The 19,536-nt window shown below is 38.3% G+C and overlaps 1 protein-coding gene across 2 annotated transcripts in view; it reads right to left on the bottom strand.

Annotated features, from left to right (window-relative positions):
• Window positions 1-822: 822 nt before the first annotated feature.
• The window catches only part of MAGI3 (membrane associated guanylate kinase, WW and PDZ domain containing 3), a 275,101-nt gene continuing 256,387 nt past the window's right edge, over window positions 823-19,536 (bottom strand). The window contains exons 17-21 of one of the 2 annotated variants that reach the window (XM_065893665.1): window positions 12,118-12,220; window positions 11,226-11,352; window positions 10,150-10,293; window positions 3,510-3,648; window positions 823-1,991 (exon numbers count right to left, since the gene is read on the bottom strand). In XM_065893665.1, the coding sequence (XP_065749737.1) occupies window positions 892-1,991; window positions 3,510-3,648; window positions 10,150-10,293; window positions 11,226-11,352; window positions 12,118-12,220 (1,613 nt within the window). In that variant the 3' untranslated portion in view covers window positions 823-891. Of the gene's footprint in view, window positions 1,992-2,652; window positions 2,703-3,509; window positions 3,649-10,149; window positions 10,294-11,225; window positions 11,353-12,117; window positions 12,221-19,536 lie in introns of those variants that run through there. The other variant, XM_065893673.1, reaches the window with a different exon arrangement.

Here is a 19,536-nt window from a genome sequence, read left to right as displayed (position 1 = left end):
AAGATATCCAGAAAGAGAAATTTGGTAGTTTTTCTTCAGATAGCAATAAGCAATATTTCCACATGCTTCTTTGTGGTTTCATAATAAAATAAATGAAATAAAAGGGTGATCTGAGATGCTATAACACATTAGAGTTGGATAACACAGCAGGAGGTGAACTCTTAATCAACTGAAGTGCTTTCTCATTTGAACGTTCATTTGTAAATAACATCTTTAACAGTTATTTGAAATACCTTATCCGGCCGAATTAAAATAAACAGCCATAAGAAAGTCAGTATTTGACTACATTTTTTTTTCTTTCCAGTAGTGATATTTGGGAGTTTTATTTTTAAACGGGGACATCATCAGTAAGCTGTTTGTTAGGAGAGGCAACTGCCATCTTTAATGATGAGTTAACAATCTCTTCTTCTGCAAGGGCTCAAATATTTCTCTCTGTAAACATGCAACATGCTATTGAGAATATCAACTTCCAAGCCAAACCTAGTTTTTTCATTACTGTGGAAATATCTGCGTGAGAAGGATAAAATAGACATGATACAGTAGATAACTTGGCACAAATGTAAAGTGAGCTGTGACCACGTTGTGAATATCAACATGTCATTTGTTCAGACACTCATGAAGACAGAGCTGGGCGGCCTGAGCCGGGCGTGTCTGATGAGCCCGTGGGGGCGGCTCCTTCCTGAGCGCAAGGTGGGCAGCCAGCCAGGGGGACAGTGGGTTCTTAGCAATCCTGCAGGCCCTTCATGCAGCCTAGGTAACCTGATACTCAAATTAAAATGTACTTCTGATGTGTGTTTCAGAATTCCTGAAAAAAATGATTTTGGGGGGGAGGGGAACACTGCTTTTTAGTAGGAAAAGATTACAACTTGTTTTTTTGTTTTATACTAAAGGTCACAGTCGCTTCTCGGCCACACCAGTAGTGCCTGTGGCTCTACTTGCACTTGGCACCTTCCAAGGCCCTGGAGTTATTGGTGTTTTCTTAGCTGGAGAACCGCTTTCAGGTTTGAACCCTCCGCTCTCTTTGTTTTTCTCAGCTGCCTCTAGTTCTTTTCTTTTGTGATCTTCTATTTTGTTTAAAACCATTCTTTCTTCAGGTTCCTGCTTTGGCTTCTTTTCTGATATTTTGACATTTTCTCCTATTTTATCTTTACTAGAACTTGTTTCTACTAAGGTTGCTTTCTTTCCTTTTTCATTTTCCGATATAGCTCTACTAGTAGTGTTATTTGTCTTTTTGGATGGAAGAGACTTTTCATCCATTCTCTTGCTTTTTTTCTCTGGAGACCTGGTTCTGTTTTTTCCAGGCTGACTCTGATTTGTATCTTTCCTGATAACACCTGATCTTTCTTTCCCATCTGACATCTGCTCAGCATTGTTGCTAGCATAGCCCCCTACTCTTTGGTTCACATTTGATTGGTCTTTGCTTCCTTCAGTTTTTTGCTGCTTCTTTGGGCTCGAAGACTGTCCTCTGCTTTTTCTGCAGTGGTCTTGTCCAGAAGCTGCCCTGGTGCTGATCTGACTACTTTTATTCTCTCCTTTCCTGGGGCTGAGTGATCGATCTCTGGGTCTTCTTTTGGGGTCATTTTTTAGGGGACTGGGAATCTTTTCTAAATGTTCCTCTGAATATCGACTGGCTGACTTTTTGGGACTAGCAGATCTGCCTCTTGGTGTGACACCATTTTCTACTTTCAAGAGATTTTTCTTATCACTGTGCCCATGACTGTTGGGTGGATCCCTTTTATTCACATTTTTATGGAGAAGAGACTGATGTTTTATATCAGACGAATTTTCATTTAAAGCGCTTTTCTTTTCAGGCGCAATGTCCTTTAATTCTTCCGCCTTTTCACATATCTGAACTCTCATCATCAAAGATTCTTCAGTTACTGGCACACGAGACTCTTCAAATATGAGAGCAGAATGTGAAGATGGGTGAAATGGTGACTGTTCATCATAAATCACATTGGAAGATGAAGGGTTATTAATATTCCAATCACCTAAAAAAAAGCGATTTGAGTAGAAAATTATGAAATTTCAGAATTATAAATAGGAACAATTAAGTTTTGAATTTTTTGATAGCCATTTGGATTTTACTGACTGCTTAAACAAACAGCCTGAGTATTTTATAAATAAAGTTCATGTATGTTTAGATCTCTCTATAAATGCAGACGTATACAGACAGCTATACTTGTACCTGAAGGGTAGGTTGTTTTATATATACAAAATAATAGTATTCATTTTTCCAGTTACTTTTGTATAATAGGTACGATAATATATGATGTGTAAATTCTTTAGCAAAAGCCCAATACACATCTTAAAAGAAATAAATAATAAAATTGGACCAAATTACCTGGTCCAAGCAGCTTACTAATTTAGCTATTATTGATGGATATAGCTTCAGGATTTGCCAAAATCACTAATAAAGGAGACCAAACGGTGGTAATCAGAATGGAGTTCATGGGCATTTGTAAATAATTTTCTTGCTTTAAGCTGTCAAATTTAATGTCAAAAGGAAACTGAAAAGTGCAGAAGATAGAAGTAGATGTACTTAATAGCATCATTTTTAATTAAAAAGAAAAAAAAAGAAGGAAGTGATTTACAAGACATGCAAATTTACCAAATCTTTTTAAGGAAAGACCAAGAAAAGCCCTGAAAGCCTTAATGTTGCTCAGGTTTCACGTAGGAGCACAGACCGGAAGGAGCCAAACCTGAAGAAGGAAGAGAAAAAGCCTAGGACTGTGTAAAAAAACATCACAGCGCAGTTAGCAAAGATGTCACCGGGGACGTATGGTTTACAAGCAGATGGTGGAAGGTAATACAGTCAGAGGATTATAGGCTGGAAGGGGACTGTAGGAGGTCATGTCTATACTTATCCCTCAAAAGCTCTATGGGGGGAAGGGAGGAAACTGGAACGGACAAGGACTAAGTGGTGTGGTATTGTACTTCTAGACTAGTGCACTCAGTTGATAAACAGTGATTTTCAAATACTGTGATATTTCAAAAGCATACAATGAAACCAAGGAAATTTAAGATCAGTACAGGACTACGGAAATGGTCCCAAGTGCAACTCCTTGTCTCCAGGTAGAGCTAAAGTAACTTGTTTTTGACAAATGACCAGAAAAGCCTAAAGTTCTTATGCTGCTCATTAAGAGAGAAACTCATCTTACTATAAGGAAAAAAAAATAACATTTGAAGAGATTTCAAATGCTTTTCATGACATTAAAATCGTTTGCCTCTAATGTTCTCGTTTTTTATAGGCACTTTTCTCTGCAAAAGCAACTGTGTTTTCTGCTGAAACTAGCTTAACACATATATTCTAGTCTAACAAAAGTTCTGTATGAATCACTTATTTTGTAATATTATTTATGGTAACTAACTTTAGATGGTTCTGGTGGTTACCTCTGAATTAGCTAGTAAAATATCTGTCCCCTCCAAACTGATATTCCTTTTCCTTCTGCTGCCCCCTCCCTAACACATTCTCAGCTTTTCAGCTACAGGTGAGCTACTTAACTTACCATGGTCAGGTATCAAGCCAGTTCCTGGCCTCAAAAGAAGAAGAACTTTATTTCCACCGGCCTGAATGAGCTCAATTGCTCGAGTATGTGTGATGCCTTGTGTAGGTTCCCCATTGATTTCAACAATCTGGTCCCCAACCTAGACAGGGAACATTCACAGAAACAGCATGAAACTACACATCCTCCTTCGGTTCTGTTTTGTCATCCCTAGAGCCACCCAACTCTGCTGAATGACTCTCTTTGTAAAATATTTAACTTTTGTGCACAGTGCTGTTACGCTAGAGTTGACGAGGAGTGGACAGGTGGTAGCAATAGGAAGAGAAGATGTCCAGTTTTACTTACGCTATAAAAGTTTATATAACTAGTAAGCAGCATCTGGGCATCTTGAAGTCAAGAATCAAATTCTAAGTTTTCAACCAAACGTTAAGTGGTGGGAGAGGGTGAAGGCTCTATGACCCACATGATACCACAGAGCTACCTCTGATTAATCCGCCTGTGAAGGGTACTTTCCGACTCGAGCTGAGTATCCTAAATCCTAGGCAAGTGGCTCCTCATCTTTGAAGCCTATCCTGGCCTCCAGGGAGAACTGCCTACTCCTTCCTTTGTGTTGCTGCTACGCCCTGTACATATATGAGGCATTACCTAAATGAAATATTTATAGACTAAAACTCTAAGAAAACTCAGCTTGGAGAAATTCATACTACTATGAATACTTATGTAAAACCAACAGCTGGCTTACACTAAATGACTTTAGTGTGTAGTGATTTCCCTAGAAAACAAACAAAAGCTAGGGATCAGAATAAAATGCCTCAGTACCATTGCTATTTACTAGAAATGTTGTCTGTAGTTATTTGAAAAGAAAAAGGAAACGTGAATGAGTGAAGTATAACTTCTGCAAAGGACCTGGTTAAAGACAATGATGGTAGTGATTTAAAAATATATCCAGATTTTAAACAACATTTCAAGGTGACAAACAACTAAAGGGTATTGGCTTCAAAACAGAAAAACTGAACAATGGACAATTACTGAAATTACAAAAAGCAATATTTGCAGAGCTTACTAAAACAATGCAGAAATAACAGAAGAGGACGCAGTAATTATTTAACAGAGGAGAGTAGGATTGCTCTGTATCCACAGCTGCAGCAGAGCACAGTGGCTTGGAAGCTGGGCTTTGGAGTCATAATGTCTGTGGTTCACTCCTGGCTCGACCTCGTCCTAGCAGAGTGGTCTCATTTTCCTCTCTGTTAAGTGGGGATAACATTGGTACCTACCTACCTCCTGGGGTTGTTGGGAGGAATTAATGAGCTAAAAACAGGATTATACACCAAGCACAAATAAATGTTAATTTTCAAATGATCTATTTTCTGGTTTTCCAAAAAAAGATTTAAAGCTGGTGGCACAGTGGTTAAGAATCTGCCTGCCAGTGAAGGGGACACGGGTTCGATCCCTGGTCTGGGAAGATCCCACGTGCCGCAGAGCAACTAAGCCTGTGCGCCACAACTGCTGAGCCTGTGCTCTAGAGCCCACGAGCCACAACTAATGAAGCCCGCGCACCTAGAGCCCGTGCTCCGCAACAAGGGAAGCCACTGAGATGAGAAACCCATGCGCCGCAACGAAGAGTAGCCCCTGCTCACCGCAACTAGTGAAAGCCCACGTGCAGCAACAAAGACCCAAGCAGCCAAAAAAAAAAAAAAAAAGCGTAGCAGGATGAAGATTTAACTATAGACTGCACCCCGTTCTATACAATGCAAAACTTTTTCAAGTAAACCAAGAAAACAGAACAAGTTTTACTGCATATTTATGGGGAAAAAATGAGTGAAGAAATGGAGGATATCACAAAATAGATGGATTTAACAAATAAAGTGGAAAAAAAATCTAAAATAGAAACCAAAGTAAGATGATAATAAACATAATAGGATGGAGAAAAAGTAATAAACACAATTCATTAAAAAACCCTTATAATCAGAATAGGTATATAAGTGAAACAAAGGTCGGTACCCAGATTTTCTTTAATAAGTGATTATAGAAAAATCATTTTCATGAGGAAACACAGATGACAAATTAGCACCAGATATAAAACCCTCTGGTAATTAGAGAAAGTAATATTAAAATAGATACTACTTGGAGCATGCTTTGGGTACATCTTGTAAAAACGTGCTTGAGGTTATAATTCATTTCAATTGTAGTCTTTGGCTTAAATTCTCTGTCCAAACCTGCATTTCAGCACAATAAGTAAACTGCAAAAAAACTTGTAATTGAACAGATCTGCCACCAGGTGTCACTTTTGTTTAACTTAAAAACTAAATTAGGGTGAAGGAGAAGAAAGCCATGGTTTTAAGATTTACGGTAGAGAGGCCCTCAAAAGGGGAAAAAGTTCTAAACTGGACTACACAAAGCTTAAGATAAAAAAATCACACCTTTGAGTGGAAAATGTAAACATTCTTTAAAAAAAAAAAAAGTGTGTTACTTTAAAAAATTTAAGTGTGATAAAAATACAAAAAATGGGGAATATATTTTTTGATAAGAATAAAAATTCAAGGTCAGGTTTTTGTATTATTGCAAAATAGAATTGTGGGGAACAGAGGAGAGAGGAGAGAAGAAAGAAATGAAAGGGGAAGAAAAAAATGAGAACAGGAGAACCAAAAGGGGGAAAGTAGGAAGAACGATAGAGAAAAATTGTGTTCCTTTAAAAAAGTCACTTTTTAAAGTCAGTCTTGCAGTTTTTAAAACAACATCCACTAAAATGTATTAAAATGACTAAACAATATTTCTAACACATTGTTTACATTATCTTACAACCTCTTAAGACCCTTTATGCCTCCCAAAGGAATTGAGTCCAAATGACATAATCATGGCCTGATGTGAAAGCACACAGACCAGGCTGAGAGACAATGGACCTGGGTCCCTCTATGGCTGTGACTCAGTCTCCCTGAGCCTCGGTTTTAATCTGCAAGTGGGGATAATGCCACCTACCTCACAGAGTTTTTGTGAGACTAAAACTAATACAAGTGAAAACATGTGGTCTGGAAGACAACAGACTCTTAATAGTTTCTAAATCTGATTCTGTTCTTTGTCAAATATTTCAGTCTGACACTATTACCTAATACGGACTTTTTCCATTCAGCTGATTTCTCATTCCCTTAGCCCAGAACCTTTTTCCTTCCTCTTTAAATCAGGATTTAAGGACCAGATGAAGACTCACTAAATGTACAGATCCTCTCAACACCTTTCCATCTATCTTAAAAGTTAACATTTTCTTGTTTTAGTGAATTATACGATTACACTGTTTGCTTATTCCTTCCTATAGCCCAAGTCCTGTCTACCCAGTAATAAGTTCTGGGAGTTAATCTTAAATATTAAAAAAAAATTCTCTCATTATCTAGAAATATTAACCATGCATTCTATTCTTTCAACAAATATCTATGGAGCATCTACTATCAATATTCAAGGCACTACCTCAGGTGCTGAAGATACTGGAATAATAGGTACAGGACAAAAAGTACAGTGTCAGCTTAACAGAAAAGACGGGAGAAGAGGAGAGAGGCAAGGGGGGAAGGCAGACAGGATGGATGCTCAGGTGGCTGGCTCCATGCACAAGCGTCAGCTGGAGATAAAATGTTCATCTTTTGGGACAGTGGCCACCTGAGTAAGTTGTCATTTATAGCAAAGCTCCCATGATCCCTACACCAAGTCAAGATTTTGATAATTTAGTAGCCAGAAAAATTATTCTCTGAAAAGCTGATTTATTTTATTAGAGTTTAGACCAAACCTGGGCATAGCAGTAATAGCTTATTTGCTTTTGCTTTCAAATTTCAGAGTTTCTTTTTTATATTAAAGCTGATTTAATCACATAATTCTAAAGTTTCTGTTCATTATTAAGAATAACATGTTTTAGGGCTTCCCTGGTGGCGCAGTGGTTGAGAGTCCGCCTGCCGATGCAGGGGACACGGGTTCGTGCCCCGGTCTGGGAAGATCCCACATGCCGCGGAGCGGCTGGGCCCGTGAGCCATGGCCGCTGAGCCTGTGCGTCCGGAGCCTGTGCTCCGCAATGGGAGAGGCCACAGCAGTGAGAGGCCCGTGTACAGCAAAAAAAAAAACGAATAACATGTTTTAGAAATAGAATCCTTTAAGGCCTCTTTGCCTTTTATTTGGTGAGATTAGTGTATCTGAGGGTTATATTTGAAACCAACATTTCAATTATATCCTAGTTTTTGGTTTAACTGGAGTTTTGTCATATAATATATACAATGGGAGATTTTTTTAAAACTCCAAGTTTAAATGACTTAGAGATTTTTTTTTTTTAAAAGGCGAGGGGTAGAGGAGAAAAAGGACCAAGAAAACCAGAAATAAGTATGCCATCCCCATAAACAGTGCCTCAAACTGCTCTTACTAAACTTTTAAGAAGTTTACTTGGGCCATGTATTTTACATATATTATAGCTCTGCGTTCTGTGCAGGTTCAGAGTAGTTACCCAACGATGCACAGCTACAAGGTGGCACAACCAGAGTTCGATCCTTGTCCTGTCTGATTTCCAAACCCATGTTCTCCCCACTTTATTAAACTGTCCCTACAAGAAAGTGAACTGCGGCGAGAGCAAACAGCTCAGCTTCAGCACGCTAATGGACTTTGGCCATCAGCCCCTCTCCTTGCCATCAACACCCTCCAGCTCTGCTTCTGCTGCTCTGCGTTCTCACCCTCCCCATTTTCTCTACTTTCTATGGTCCACTAATGACAGGCCTTATCCAGAGTCCTGCCCCTGGCCCACAACTCTCTAAATCTCCTCCTTCAGTGAACTCATCCACAGCAAAGGCATCAGTTATCACTTCCATCTGGGTAATGTCACAATCTGGGACTTTACCTCTTGTCCTAACTGCCTGCTAAATATTTACACCTGCTCAACCAGCTGGTCCTTCAACATGACTACAACTTAGTACATCATCAGTCTTTGCCAAATCCTTTCTCCCACTGGCCTCCCTCACATTTTTTTTTTTTTTCCATAGTACAGGCAGGGTGAAGCCTCTAAGCCATCCTTTACTCTTTTTTTCCCTTCATCCTTCACTCATTTAACACTTGTCAGTCATCTAAACTGGTCTTTTCTTCATTAACGGTTGATCCCACATGCATCACTTACCGTCCACCCAAAGTACTACCATCCAAGTTACACTCCCACCACCATGACTGGATGCCTAAACTATAGCTAGCCCTATCCCCTCATCCATCCTACACACCAAGAGACTGATTTTATCAGTGTATTGCTCTCAGGGGGAACTCGTGGCGCAAAAGCCTTCTGTGACTTTCCACTGCCTTGGACCTACACACTGGTGATTCATCCTACTTTCATATTCTCATTTTCTTCTACCTTCCTATGTATTTTCTAAATAGACTCTAGGTAAACTTGACCACTTGCAGTTCCCTATATATGACGTGTACTTCCTTCGTTTTACCCCTTTGCTCATTTCTTCAGCCTGGAATGTTTTCTTAATCTCTCCCTGTTGAAATCCTATTGACTGTCCAATGCCACCCCTTCTATGAAATCTTCTCTACTCATATTCACCTACTTTGAACTTGTACAAAAGTCTAGTCCTTTAGAGAAAGGATGGTATCTTGTTTGGGGGGGGGTCACTCTTTCTCCCAGCTCATTCAGGATCATGTATAAATCCTTGGGTAAAGCAAACACTTAGTAAATGTTTATGAAATGAGTAATGGGAGTGGAGTAGTCCTGTGCATAATTCAAAACTGCAATCACCTAGAAGACTTTTCTAATCATTGTTAGAATTTACCATCTAATAATGTGCCAGGGTCATTTGCCTTTCTAATTAGTTTACTTAGTTAAAAGCAAAAGAGAAAAATAAAAAGGAGAAAAAGAAAAAGAAAAATTTCTCTTTCCCTGATGCCTACTGGTAGCAGAGGGAGGAAGTCCAAAGTTCTCTTGAATAGTAAGGGATTTTATAATTTTTAGCATATAAAATTTTTAGCATATAATTGAATACCAGTAAATTAACTATTTAAAAAAAAAACTGAGCCCAGCAAATGTCTTCAATATAAGAATCCTCTAAGTAACATCTAGAGAAGGAAGGAAAATATCTTTTGCAGATCCATAAACCATCTGGCCTCAACACCATGTACAAAGCTATAGTGTTTCAGAGCTGAGAACCCCTATGCAGGAACATTGCCGATGTGATTTCTATTCCTGCAAATGATAATACAGGTTGGGAGAGTCATGCTTTTCGACCTCTGGCTCCCTCTAGAAGTAGCTAAGAAGGAAAAAAAAAATCCTGGGATTATTGTTTCTTGGAAGAAGTCGATGATTCTGTTTCATCCTGGCTTTCCCAAGACTTTTAATAAGATGAAAGTATATTTTATTTATTAATCCATTTGCCCTTGAATGTTGACTTCGTAAGTAAAACTGATTTTTTCTTACTGACCAAAGTCAAGCCAGCGCAAGCAGCCTAACTGCAGTACAGTATAGCACCCTGCAAAGAGGAAACGAGCTCATGACAAGCATCTGCCTTTCAGGTTTTAGTGATGCAAAATCTCGCTTCATAGATTCAGGAGGTTTCTGCATTCCCTTTAATTAACTATTTTCAGAAGTTTCCAGTCCGGAGCCAGAACCAAAGGTTGCAGACAGAAGCCAACTCACGTGGATTCTGCCGTCTTTGATGGCAGGACCATCCTCAGCCAGACGCAGGATGAACAGCCCCATGTTGTATTCCTTCCCACCCCTGAGGCTAAATCCAAAGCCCCGGGGGCCTCGCTCCAGCTCCACTGGGTAACAACCAAGGCTCTAGAGAGAGAGAAGTGTAAGAAAAACAAGTTTACATGGACTGCTTTATTTAAAGTTTGAAGAAAGACTCCTTTTATGGCCAGAAGAAATGATTTATACTCTCAATACACACTTTTAAAAGAAAACTGAAGTACAGTTAATTTACGATGTTGTGTTAGTTTCAAGTGCACAACAAAGTGATTCAATTACACATGTATATGTATCTATTCTTTTCCAGATTCTTTTCCATTATAGTTTATTACAAGACATTGAGTATAGTTCTGTGCTCTACAGTAGGTCCCTGTTGATTACCTATTTTATATCTAGTAGGGTGTATATGTTATCTCAAACTCCGAATTTATCCCCCATCCCCTTTCGTAACCTTAGTGTCTTCTATATCTGTGGGTCTATTTTTGTTTTGTAAATAAGTTCATTTGTATCATTTTTTGGGGATTCCACATGTAAGTGCTATCATGTGATATCAATATGCATTTCTATATCATAAGGAAGGAATGTACGTTTTGGTCGAAGGGCTACTTAATTTCTATAAATGCAGCCTAAATTAATTTGAAGATTACATGTCTTCTCTACTAGTTGGTCAATATGCAACAGAACAGAGAACAGAATTTTGAACCGTGCTTCCTGTAAGCAGATTTTGACTAATTTTCCTGAAAAAAAAAAACCCACCCCAAATCTTTCTTTGATTAACTAAAACACTGCTATTTCTGGGTACTCAACTAAGGGTTAAAATTTCTCCAATAGAGGATAAACTTCTTTTTCACTCTTTACGTTGTCTCGTGGACACTAAGAGAATGCCAAACACAGAGTAGGTCCTTAAGAACGATCAGTTTGGGGAACAAATTTATCTGAACTGATTTGCAGTTAAAATTCATCAGTGTCAGTGATTCAGCAACTGAAAAGAACAGTCTGCATCTGGGGGGAATCTCTGTTACCTGATTGTGCCGACTGCCTATGACTGAAATCACTGCAGTGTCAGGCTGTGCGAGGTGCTTGTGGTCAGACCACGAGTGTCTGTAGGAAGTGAGGACGTCTTTTCCAATTTCACCTTCTGTGACACTTCTACAGGAAAGAGAAATCAAGTCACTCTCTGAACTGAGAATATGAAACACAGCCTAAAAGTAAAAGCAGATCAATTTCTTTTCCTTTAAAAGCTGAATTTTGCCATTCTCCCTCTGACAAACTGCTATTAAGACAGGCTGTATCTAGAAGCAGAGAGATGCCAGGCAAAAACTAGCTATTAACTCCAGCATGGCTTCAAGTCTGTCAACACCCCCATGCTGTTTTTTCGTTTTGTTTTTGTTGTTTTGTTTCAAGGGTGTCTCAGCACACTTTACATCAAGGAAAACTGCACTCGAGTCACTGAACCGGAGGGCAGATAAGCTGACCTTGTTACAGTGAAAAATGGCTCTCTTGCAGTACCAATGCCTGTGAAAACGCTGAATTTCTGGAAATTTAGTTTTTATTTCATGACTTATATTTTCAACGAAAGAGGAAAGAAATATGCACAGATACTGCTCGGGTAGTCTAAGAAGATGGTAATCGATGTGGGTCTGGGGCTTCCCTACCAAAACCGTGAGGACCTAGAGCAGCAGAGTAGGTGCTACTGTCACTTCTTTCTAATCCCCACCTGTTACGCTGCATCCTGGGCTGGGGCTGGGAAGATGGGGAGGAAGGGACAAAGGGACCGGAGGGAGTAGACATCTCATCTTGACCTAACCGGCTGGCTTCTGCATAACTGTGTGGAGGTGAGTGGGGGTGGGTGGGTGATGAAAAGTGGGGAGATGAGCAGAGTTAAAAACCAAAACCTGAGAAGAGCAGCCCCACCTGTCCCCAGGTATGTGGTTGGCCTGTGACTGTCCCACGGGCCTGTGCTGCAGGGCTGGGCTTTGCCTGGCGGAGTTTGTTCCTGATGGTGGACCAAGATGCTCTGTTCAAAGGCGAAACAAGAGAAATAAGAATTTGTACATAAAAATGTGAAAGTGAGACAGTAACACGTGGTTGTCACTTTCCCGACGGTAGTGACTTTACACAAGCAGCACTGCTATCAGCTGCCTGCAACTGGAACTAACGTCTTTTTCCCTGTGGCTTCTGATCGATGTTTATGTTTGAAGAGAACAGGAATCATTCTTACTGCACATGCTTTCCCTCTTTCACCTTTGTTTTGGTCGTCCACACAACATGAAAATCAGATGTGAACACACTCCATACTATTATCTAGAGGACTGAGCTCTGGGAACTACCTTGTAATCTATTTATGGGTTTCCAGAGTGTACTGCCCATTAACTGGTAAACCACTCTAGATGACAAAGACAGGTCTTAGGAATGCTGGAGCACAGAGGCCAGTCTGGAAATTACACACGTATCTTTAACCTGCATCTTTAATGTAGCAGTAGTTATTTCACCTGACTCTAGTATCGAAGAGAAACTTATAAAATCATCCTGAGTACTGACAAATGTTTATAAAGATTTTACTGATTCTATTTTCTAAGAGCACAGATGTAAGTGAAAAAAGGAACATTTGCCTCGTATCATCCTCAACAGCTCCGGAACTCCTGTTGTTCCTTGAAGGCGGATTTCATAACTAAGCAAAGTAACTGCTTGCATCTAGAACTAGATGCCAATTCATGGGAGATGACAGTTAAAAGACACTCTGGAGGTTGTCAGACTCATATTTATTTTTAAAGCTGAAACTTTCGGACTTCCCTGGTGGCACAGTGGTTAAGAATCCGCCTGCCAATGCAGGGGACACGGGTTCGATCCCTGGTCCGGGAAGATCCCACATGCCACGGAACAACTAAGACTGTGCGCCACAGCTACTGAGCCCACGTGCCACAACTACTGAAGCCTGCATGCCTAGAGCCCGTGTTCCGCAATGAGAAGCCACCGCAATGAGAAGCCCGCACGCTGCAACTAGAGAAAGCCTGCACGCAGCAACGAAGACCGAACACAGCCAAAAAAAAAAAAAAAAAAAAGCTGAAACTTTCTAATGTTTTATCCCGCCCAAATTTTAAAACATAGGATATTTTAAAATATCAAAGAGAGAGCATAGATTAATGATTAAGACCATGAACTCTGGAGCAAGACTGATGGGGTTTCAGCTACCTCGTGGGGTTACTGTATAGATAAACATGCTTAGAACAGTGCCTGGCATATCATAATCACTATATTAATGTTTCTATTAAAATGATCATTATGGTTATCATAATCATCAAAATGATTGGGGCTATATTTCTTATTTGGGGCTATATTTCTCTTAAGGTGTACAGTCTGAAATATTTACCTAACTTAGCAAAAATGTTCCAGGTAAGAGGACATTTTTAGGTTAGAACATGTAGAAACTGATAAAATCTGAATCTCAAATATAATGAAAACACAGAAAGACTGATGTGAAAAACAAGGAATATGAATGTTTAGGAAGCAATTTCTATTGAGAGAGCTGGGACTTCAGGGTCACTAAATACATCATTATTTTATCGCTTGGATTAAGTTGTTTCTCTTCAAAGTTCTTGGGACTAAAAACATAGATAAATAATTTATTTAAGAACTTCTTGTAACTGAAAGTAACTGAGAGTACTCTGAAAACACAGGCCAGGGTATAAACAGTGGCGGAAGGAGAGTAGTGGTATCTGTCTAGGCTGCCGCAGCAGCCTCTCTGAATTTTATCTGAAGATTCTTGTAAAGCAATGGGTTAAGTATATCTTTCCCTCAATGAGAATTAAACTTTTGCTGGAGTTTCTGTATGTAACTACTTAAGAGAAAGTGTATTATCAGAGGATAAACACAAAATCCCACAGTTAAACTTTAGCAACAAACATTATAATATATTGGGAATCATCTTTACCAAGAATAAATAAGAATCTCATGAAAGAACTTTCTAAAATTCTATTGAAAAGATGACCTGAATAATTGAAGAGATAGCCCATACTCTTAGGTGGGGTGACTTAATATTTAAAGGTATAAATTTTCCAGAAGTTAATATATGTTCAATATATCCCAATAAAAATTGCAGCTGGATTTTTTAGAGTGGCTTAATAATTGGCTCTAAAATTTTACATGGAGAAATTTCATGAATACCTAGTTGATTTGGTGGGGGCTTGGAGAAAGATGTGCCTTAACACACAGATACTAGAATATACCACAAAGTTACAGACTAAAAAAAACATGTGTGTGTGTTTGTGTGAATATATATATACACACACTCAAAAATTATATTTATATATATTAAAATTATATGTATATATACAATAGGTATGTATAGATAATAATAGATAAACTAGCAGAACAGAATAAAGAGCTTGGAGATTCTTTTTTCTCTTTTTTTTAACATCTCTATTGGAGTATAATTGCTTTACAATGGTGTGTTAGTTTCTGCTGTATAACAAAGTGAATCAGCTATATGTATACATATATCCCCATATCCCCTCCTTCTTGCGTCTCCCTCCCACCCTCCCTATCTCATCCCTCTAGGTGGTCACAAAACACCGAGCTGATCTCCCTGTGCTATGTGGCTTCTTCCTACTAGCTAGCTATTTTACATTAGGTAGTGTATATATGTCAATGCCACTCTCTCACTTCATCCCAGCTTACCCTTCCCCCTCCCCGTGTCCTCAAGTCCATTCTCTACGTCTGTATTCCTGTCCTGTCCCTACATTCTTCAGAACTTTTTTTTTTTTTTTAGATTCCATATATATGTGTTAGCATACAGTATTTGTTTTTCTCTTTCTGACTTACTTCACTCTGTATGACAGGCCCTAGGTCCATCCACCTCACTACAAATAACTCAATTTTGTTTCTTTTTATGGCTGAGTAATATTCCATTGTATATATGTGCCACATCTTCTTTATCCATTCATCTGTTGATGGACATTTAGGTTGCTTCCATGTCCTGGCTATTGTAAACAGTACTGCAATGAACGTTGTGGTACGGAGATGCATGTTTAAAGGGGAGGTTAATATACAGAAGAGATGGCTCCACAAATCAATGAGGAAAAGAAGTACTATCTAATAGATGGTACTAGAAAAACTGCCTCACTGTAAGGATAAAAAATAAAACTGGATCCCTCCTAAAACTATATATAAAGGTAGGCTCCAGATGGATTCAAGATCTAAATGCAAAATTAGAAATCCAATAGATGATAATATAAGAGAAAATTTCTGTGATATGGGGTGGGGAAAGATATCTTAAATAAAACTTCAAAAGCACAAGCCATAAGGTACTGAATAAAAATTGACTAATCTGGTGACATCTAAATTAAGACTCTCTGTATAACAAAGGGCACCATAGTCAAAGTTAACATACAGATGACAGGAAAACGTATTTATGCTTTCTAAAACTAAATTGGACTAATGCCTATAATTTGCAAGGAATCTCTAAATATCAACAAGAAAAAGACAGCAATCCCACAAGAAAAATGAGTAAAGGATATGAAGAGGCAATTTACAAGAAAAAAAACAACCCCAAACAAGCATCCAAATAGATGCTCAAATTCATGCATAATCAGAGAAATGCAAATTATATACCAATGAAGTAACACTTTCCTTGCTGTACACTAGCCAACTTGAAAGCTGGATAATGCTGAGTATTGGCGGGGATGTGAAGATAAAGAATCCTCAGTGTTCTGTTGGTGGGAGTGTAGATGGCTGCAGCAATTACAGAGGACAATCTGATAGTACTTGGTCAAAGTAAGCAATTTCACTCCAATAAATTCTCACACTGTTTTATAAGGTACATATATGAAGGTATAGAGGATAGTTTGTGATAATGTGGAGCTGGAGATGGTGTGGCTGTTTATGGGGGGAGGAGACAGGTAATACACAGTAAATATACAGTATGGAAAATGGTCAAGTAGTTAAAAGCAATCGATTGTATTCACCCAGCAACTCAGATAAATCTTGAAGGCACTTGATGCTACGATACCAAAAGCACAAGCAACCAAAGAAAAGATAGATAAATTAGACAACAGCAACATTAAACAATTAAACAATATCAAAACAGTGAAAAGACAACCCGCAAAATGGGAGAAAAGACTTGCAAACCATATATCAGATAAGGATCTAAAATCAGAATATAAAGAAGCCTTATAATTCAACAATAAAAAAGACAACCCAATTAAAAGTGAGTAAAGGATCTGAATAGACATTTCTCCAAAGAAGATATGCAAGTGACCAACAGCACACGAAAAGCCGCTCAACATCATTAGTCACCAGGGAAATATAAATCAAAAGCACGATGAGATACTATTGTATTTCACACTCACTAGAATGGCTTAAGACACACACATACATACACACACACACACACAAAGGAAAATAAATGGTGACGATGTGGAGAAATTGGAAGCCTCATACATTACTGGTGGGAATATATAACAATGCAGCCGCTGTGGAAAACAGTTCGACAGTTCCTCAAAACGTTAAACATGACATCATATGACTCAACAATTCCACACCTAGGTATACACCCAAGAAAAATGAAAACATACATCTGTATAAAAACTGTATGCCAATGTTCACAGCAGCATTATTCATAATAGAAAAAAAACAGAAACAACCCAAGTGTCTTATCAAATAATGACTAAATGAGCAAAATGTATATACACATAATGGGATATTATTCATTAGTCATAAAAAGGACATGCTACAACACAGATGAAACGAAAACATTTTGCTAAGTGAAAGAAGCCAGACATAAAAGGTCAGATATAATTCTATTTACATGAAATATCTAGCAAATCCATAGAGAAAGAAGGTAGAGTAGTGGTTTCTTATAGGGGTGATAAAATGTTCTGGAATTAGTGGGGATGGTTGCACAACCTTATGAATATACTAAAAACCACTGGTTTGTATACTTTAAAACAATGACATTTATAGCACATGAGTTATGTCTCAATTAAAAAGAAAAAAGAAGATACAACAACTAAGTGCCATGTAAGATCCTGGATTAGATTCTGTAACAATAAAGTGACATTAAAAAAAAAGAAAGCATATGGTTCTGAGAAAAAAAACCAGCATAAAATCTATAACACAATACCAGTTATACAACTCAAAAAATAAAGGCAGACACACACACAATCATGTATTTTAAAAGACATAAATAAAAGGAGGCACATAAAATACACTGGCATAACTGCCAGTGGGAGTAGTGAGAGAAATGAGAGTGGAAAACGGAGACAAGTGAGAATAAACAGATAAATCAATGGAAAGCAAAACAAAACGAAAATGATGGCAACACTACCAGAGCCATTCTAACATAGCCCTTGGTAGCCTTTGGGAACTTGCGTCCACTCTTGAAAATGAAATGAACAAGACCTGACACAACATTAGGAATCAATTTTAAAAAATCATACAATTTAAAGATTTCTTTCCAATAAGCAAGAACAAGCAGGCTGAGTCAGTTTATGCTCTAGACTTGAGAAGGAGCTGCCCTGGTGAAGAGGTGGCAGTGTCGTGGGAATGCCACACAGCAGGGGGAATCCCGAGTCCTGAATGTGTTTGAGAGTTTTATACCACACACGACACTTGACTTGGGAACTTGGCAAAATAAGAACAGATACTGAACCATATCTAGCAAAAGGGGGCAAAGAAGGTGAAGGAAACAAGTTTTCTTTTTCCAGGTAACTGTCTTTTATTGATTTACAGTGAATGGCTTATGGAGAGGCGGGGGGAGCAGTATCACATGGGATGTAATGCAGCTCTGAATGTGTGATTTCTGAAAACAGCAGTAGAGCTGTAAGTATTCATTTGACTCTTTAGTGCAATTGACAGACTTCAGAGAAGCTTGGACGTCTTACGAACTCCATGAATGGGACAGAAGGGACACTTTCTAATTTACCTGAGAAAAGTAAGAGATTCTAAATGTTCCCACAGTTTAATAAAACTCAGAGTATAGTAAAAGTAAGGTGTAATCATTGAAATGTGATTTTACATGTCAAATGTGATTGTATTTTAAGAGGTTGCACCTACATATGAAATAACACTTTAAAGCATGGATCTGCTAGGGTGCTTCCCACCACCCCTTCCACTTTTCGTAAACATTGATTGGCATTATATAAGAAATCTTAAGATTGTCCAGAAGACAAGTCCAGAAGTATTTGGGCCAGAATGTCAAAGTTATTTTATTTTATTTTTTTGCCGTGCCACGCAGCTTGTGGGATCTCATTTCCCAGAGCCGGGATTGAACCCCAGCTCTCGGCAGTGAAAGCTCGGAGTTCTAACCACTGAACTGCCAGGGAATTCCAAAATTAATTTTTAAACGGAAGAAAAACAACTGAGTAATTTTGGACAACCTCTCGAAAACACCATCAACAATAAAGGGTAATTCTGAAAAAAAATTATACTAATATCATTCAGCAGTAGAAAGACCACTTCTTTCTCCGTCTCAAGACTACTCAAAGTGTGGTCCGTTAGTCAGTCAGCAATAAGATGCATACTGATACTGAGAGTAAAATTTTTTTAATTTTATAATGATTCGACAGAGTAATTTTCATTTTTCATTTAATTGTTATTGAATTTTACAAAAATGCTGGTCTGTGATGAACTGGGAAAAAAACCCACTGATGCTTCTATATATGGTTTGAGAAACACTGATGTATATTACTGCTAGTTCCACTACTTCTAGTAGCTTCTATCACTACTGCATGCCAAGCATGGTGATATAAGTGTACTACATACATCATTCTCAGAACAACCCTGAAATGTCACAACCCTGTGGCACTGAGGCCTGCTTTTCTTTGTGGGTCACGGAACAAAATTTAAGGCTAAAAAGTAGGCCAAAGAGATCATGGTAAAGAAACTGAGATAAAGAAATCGTACCAAAATCATATTAAGTAACAATAAGCCTTCATTCAAAAAATTTGATTGAGCACTTACTATGTGGTTAACAATGTTTTAGGCCCTTGGGATTTAGCACCAAACATGACAAATTCTCTAACTTCATGAATCTTATGACTTTACATTCTAGTAGGGGAGATGACAATAAACAAATAAACTCATAGTTCAATAACCTCAGGTAGAGATAAGTACAATGAAGAAAAGTAAAGCTGAAAAACAGAAAGAGACTCACAGATATAGAAAACAAACTTAGAGTTACCAAAGGGGAAAGGGGATAGGGGAGGGATAAATTAGGAGGTTGGGATTAACATATACACACTACTATATGTAAAATAGATAATCAACAAGGACCTATTGTATAGCACAGGGAACTATACTCAATACTTTGTAATAATCTATAAGGGAAAAGAATCT

The sequence above is a fragment of the Phocoena phocoena genome, chromosome 1 (assembly GCF_963924675.1).
Source record: "Phocoena phocoena chromosome 1, mPhoPho1.1, whole genome shotgun sequence".
In the NCBI taxonomy this organism is placed as follows: domain Eukaryota; kingdom Metazoa; phylum Chordata; class Mammalia; order Artiodactyla; family Phocoenidae; genus Phocoena; species Phocoena phocoena.
The sequence above is the reverse complement of the archived record's forward strand: the minus strand, read 5'-3'. Positions and strand labels throughout refer to the sequence as shown.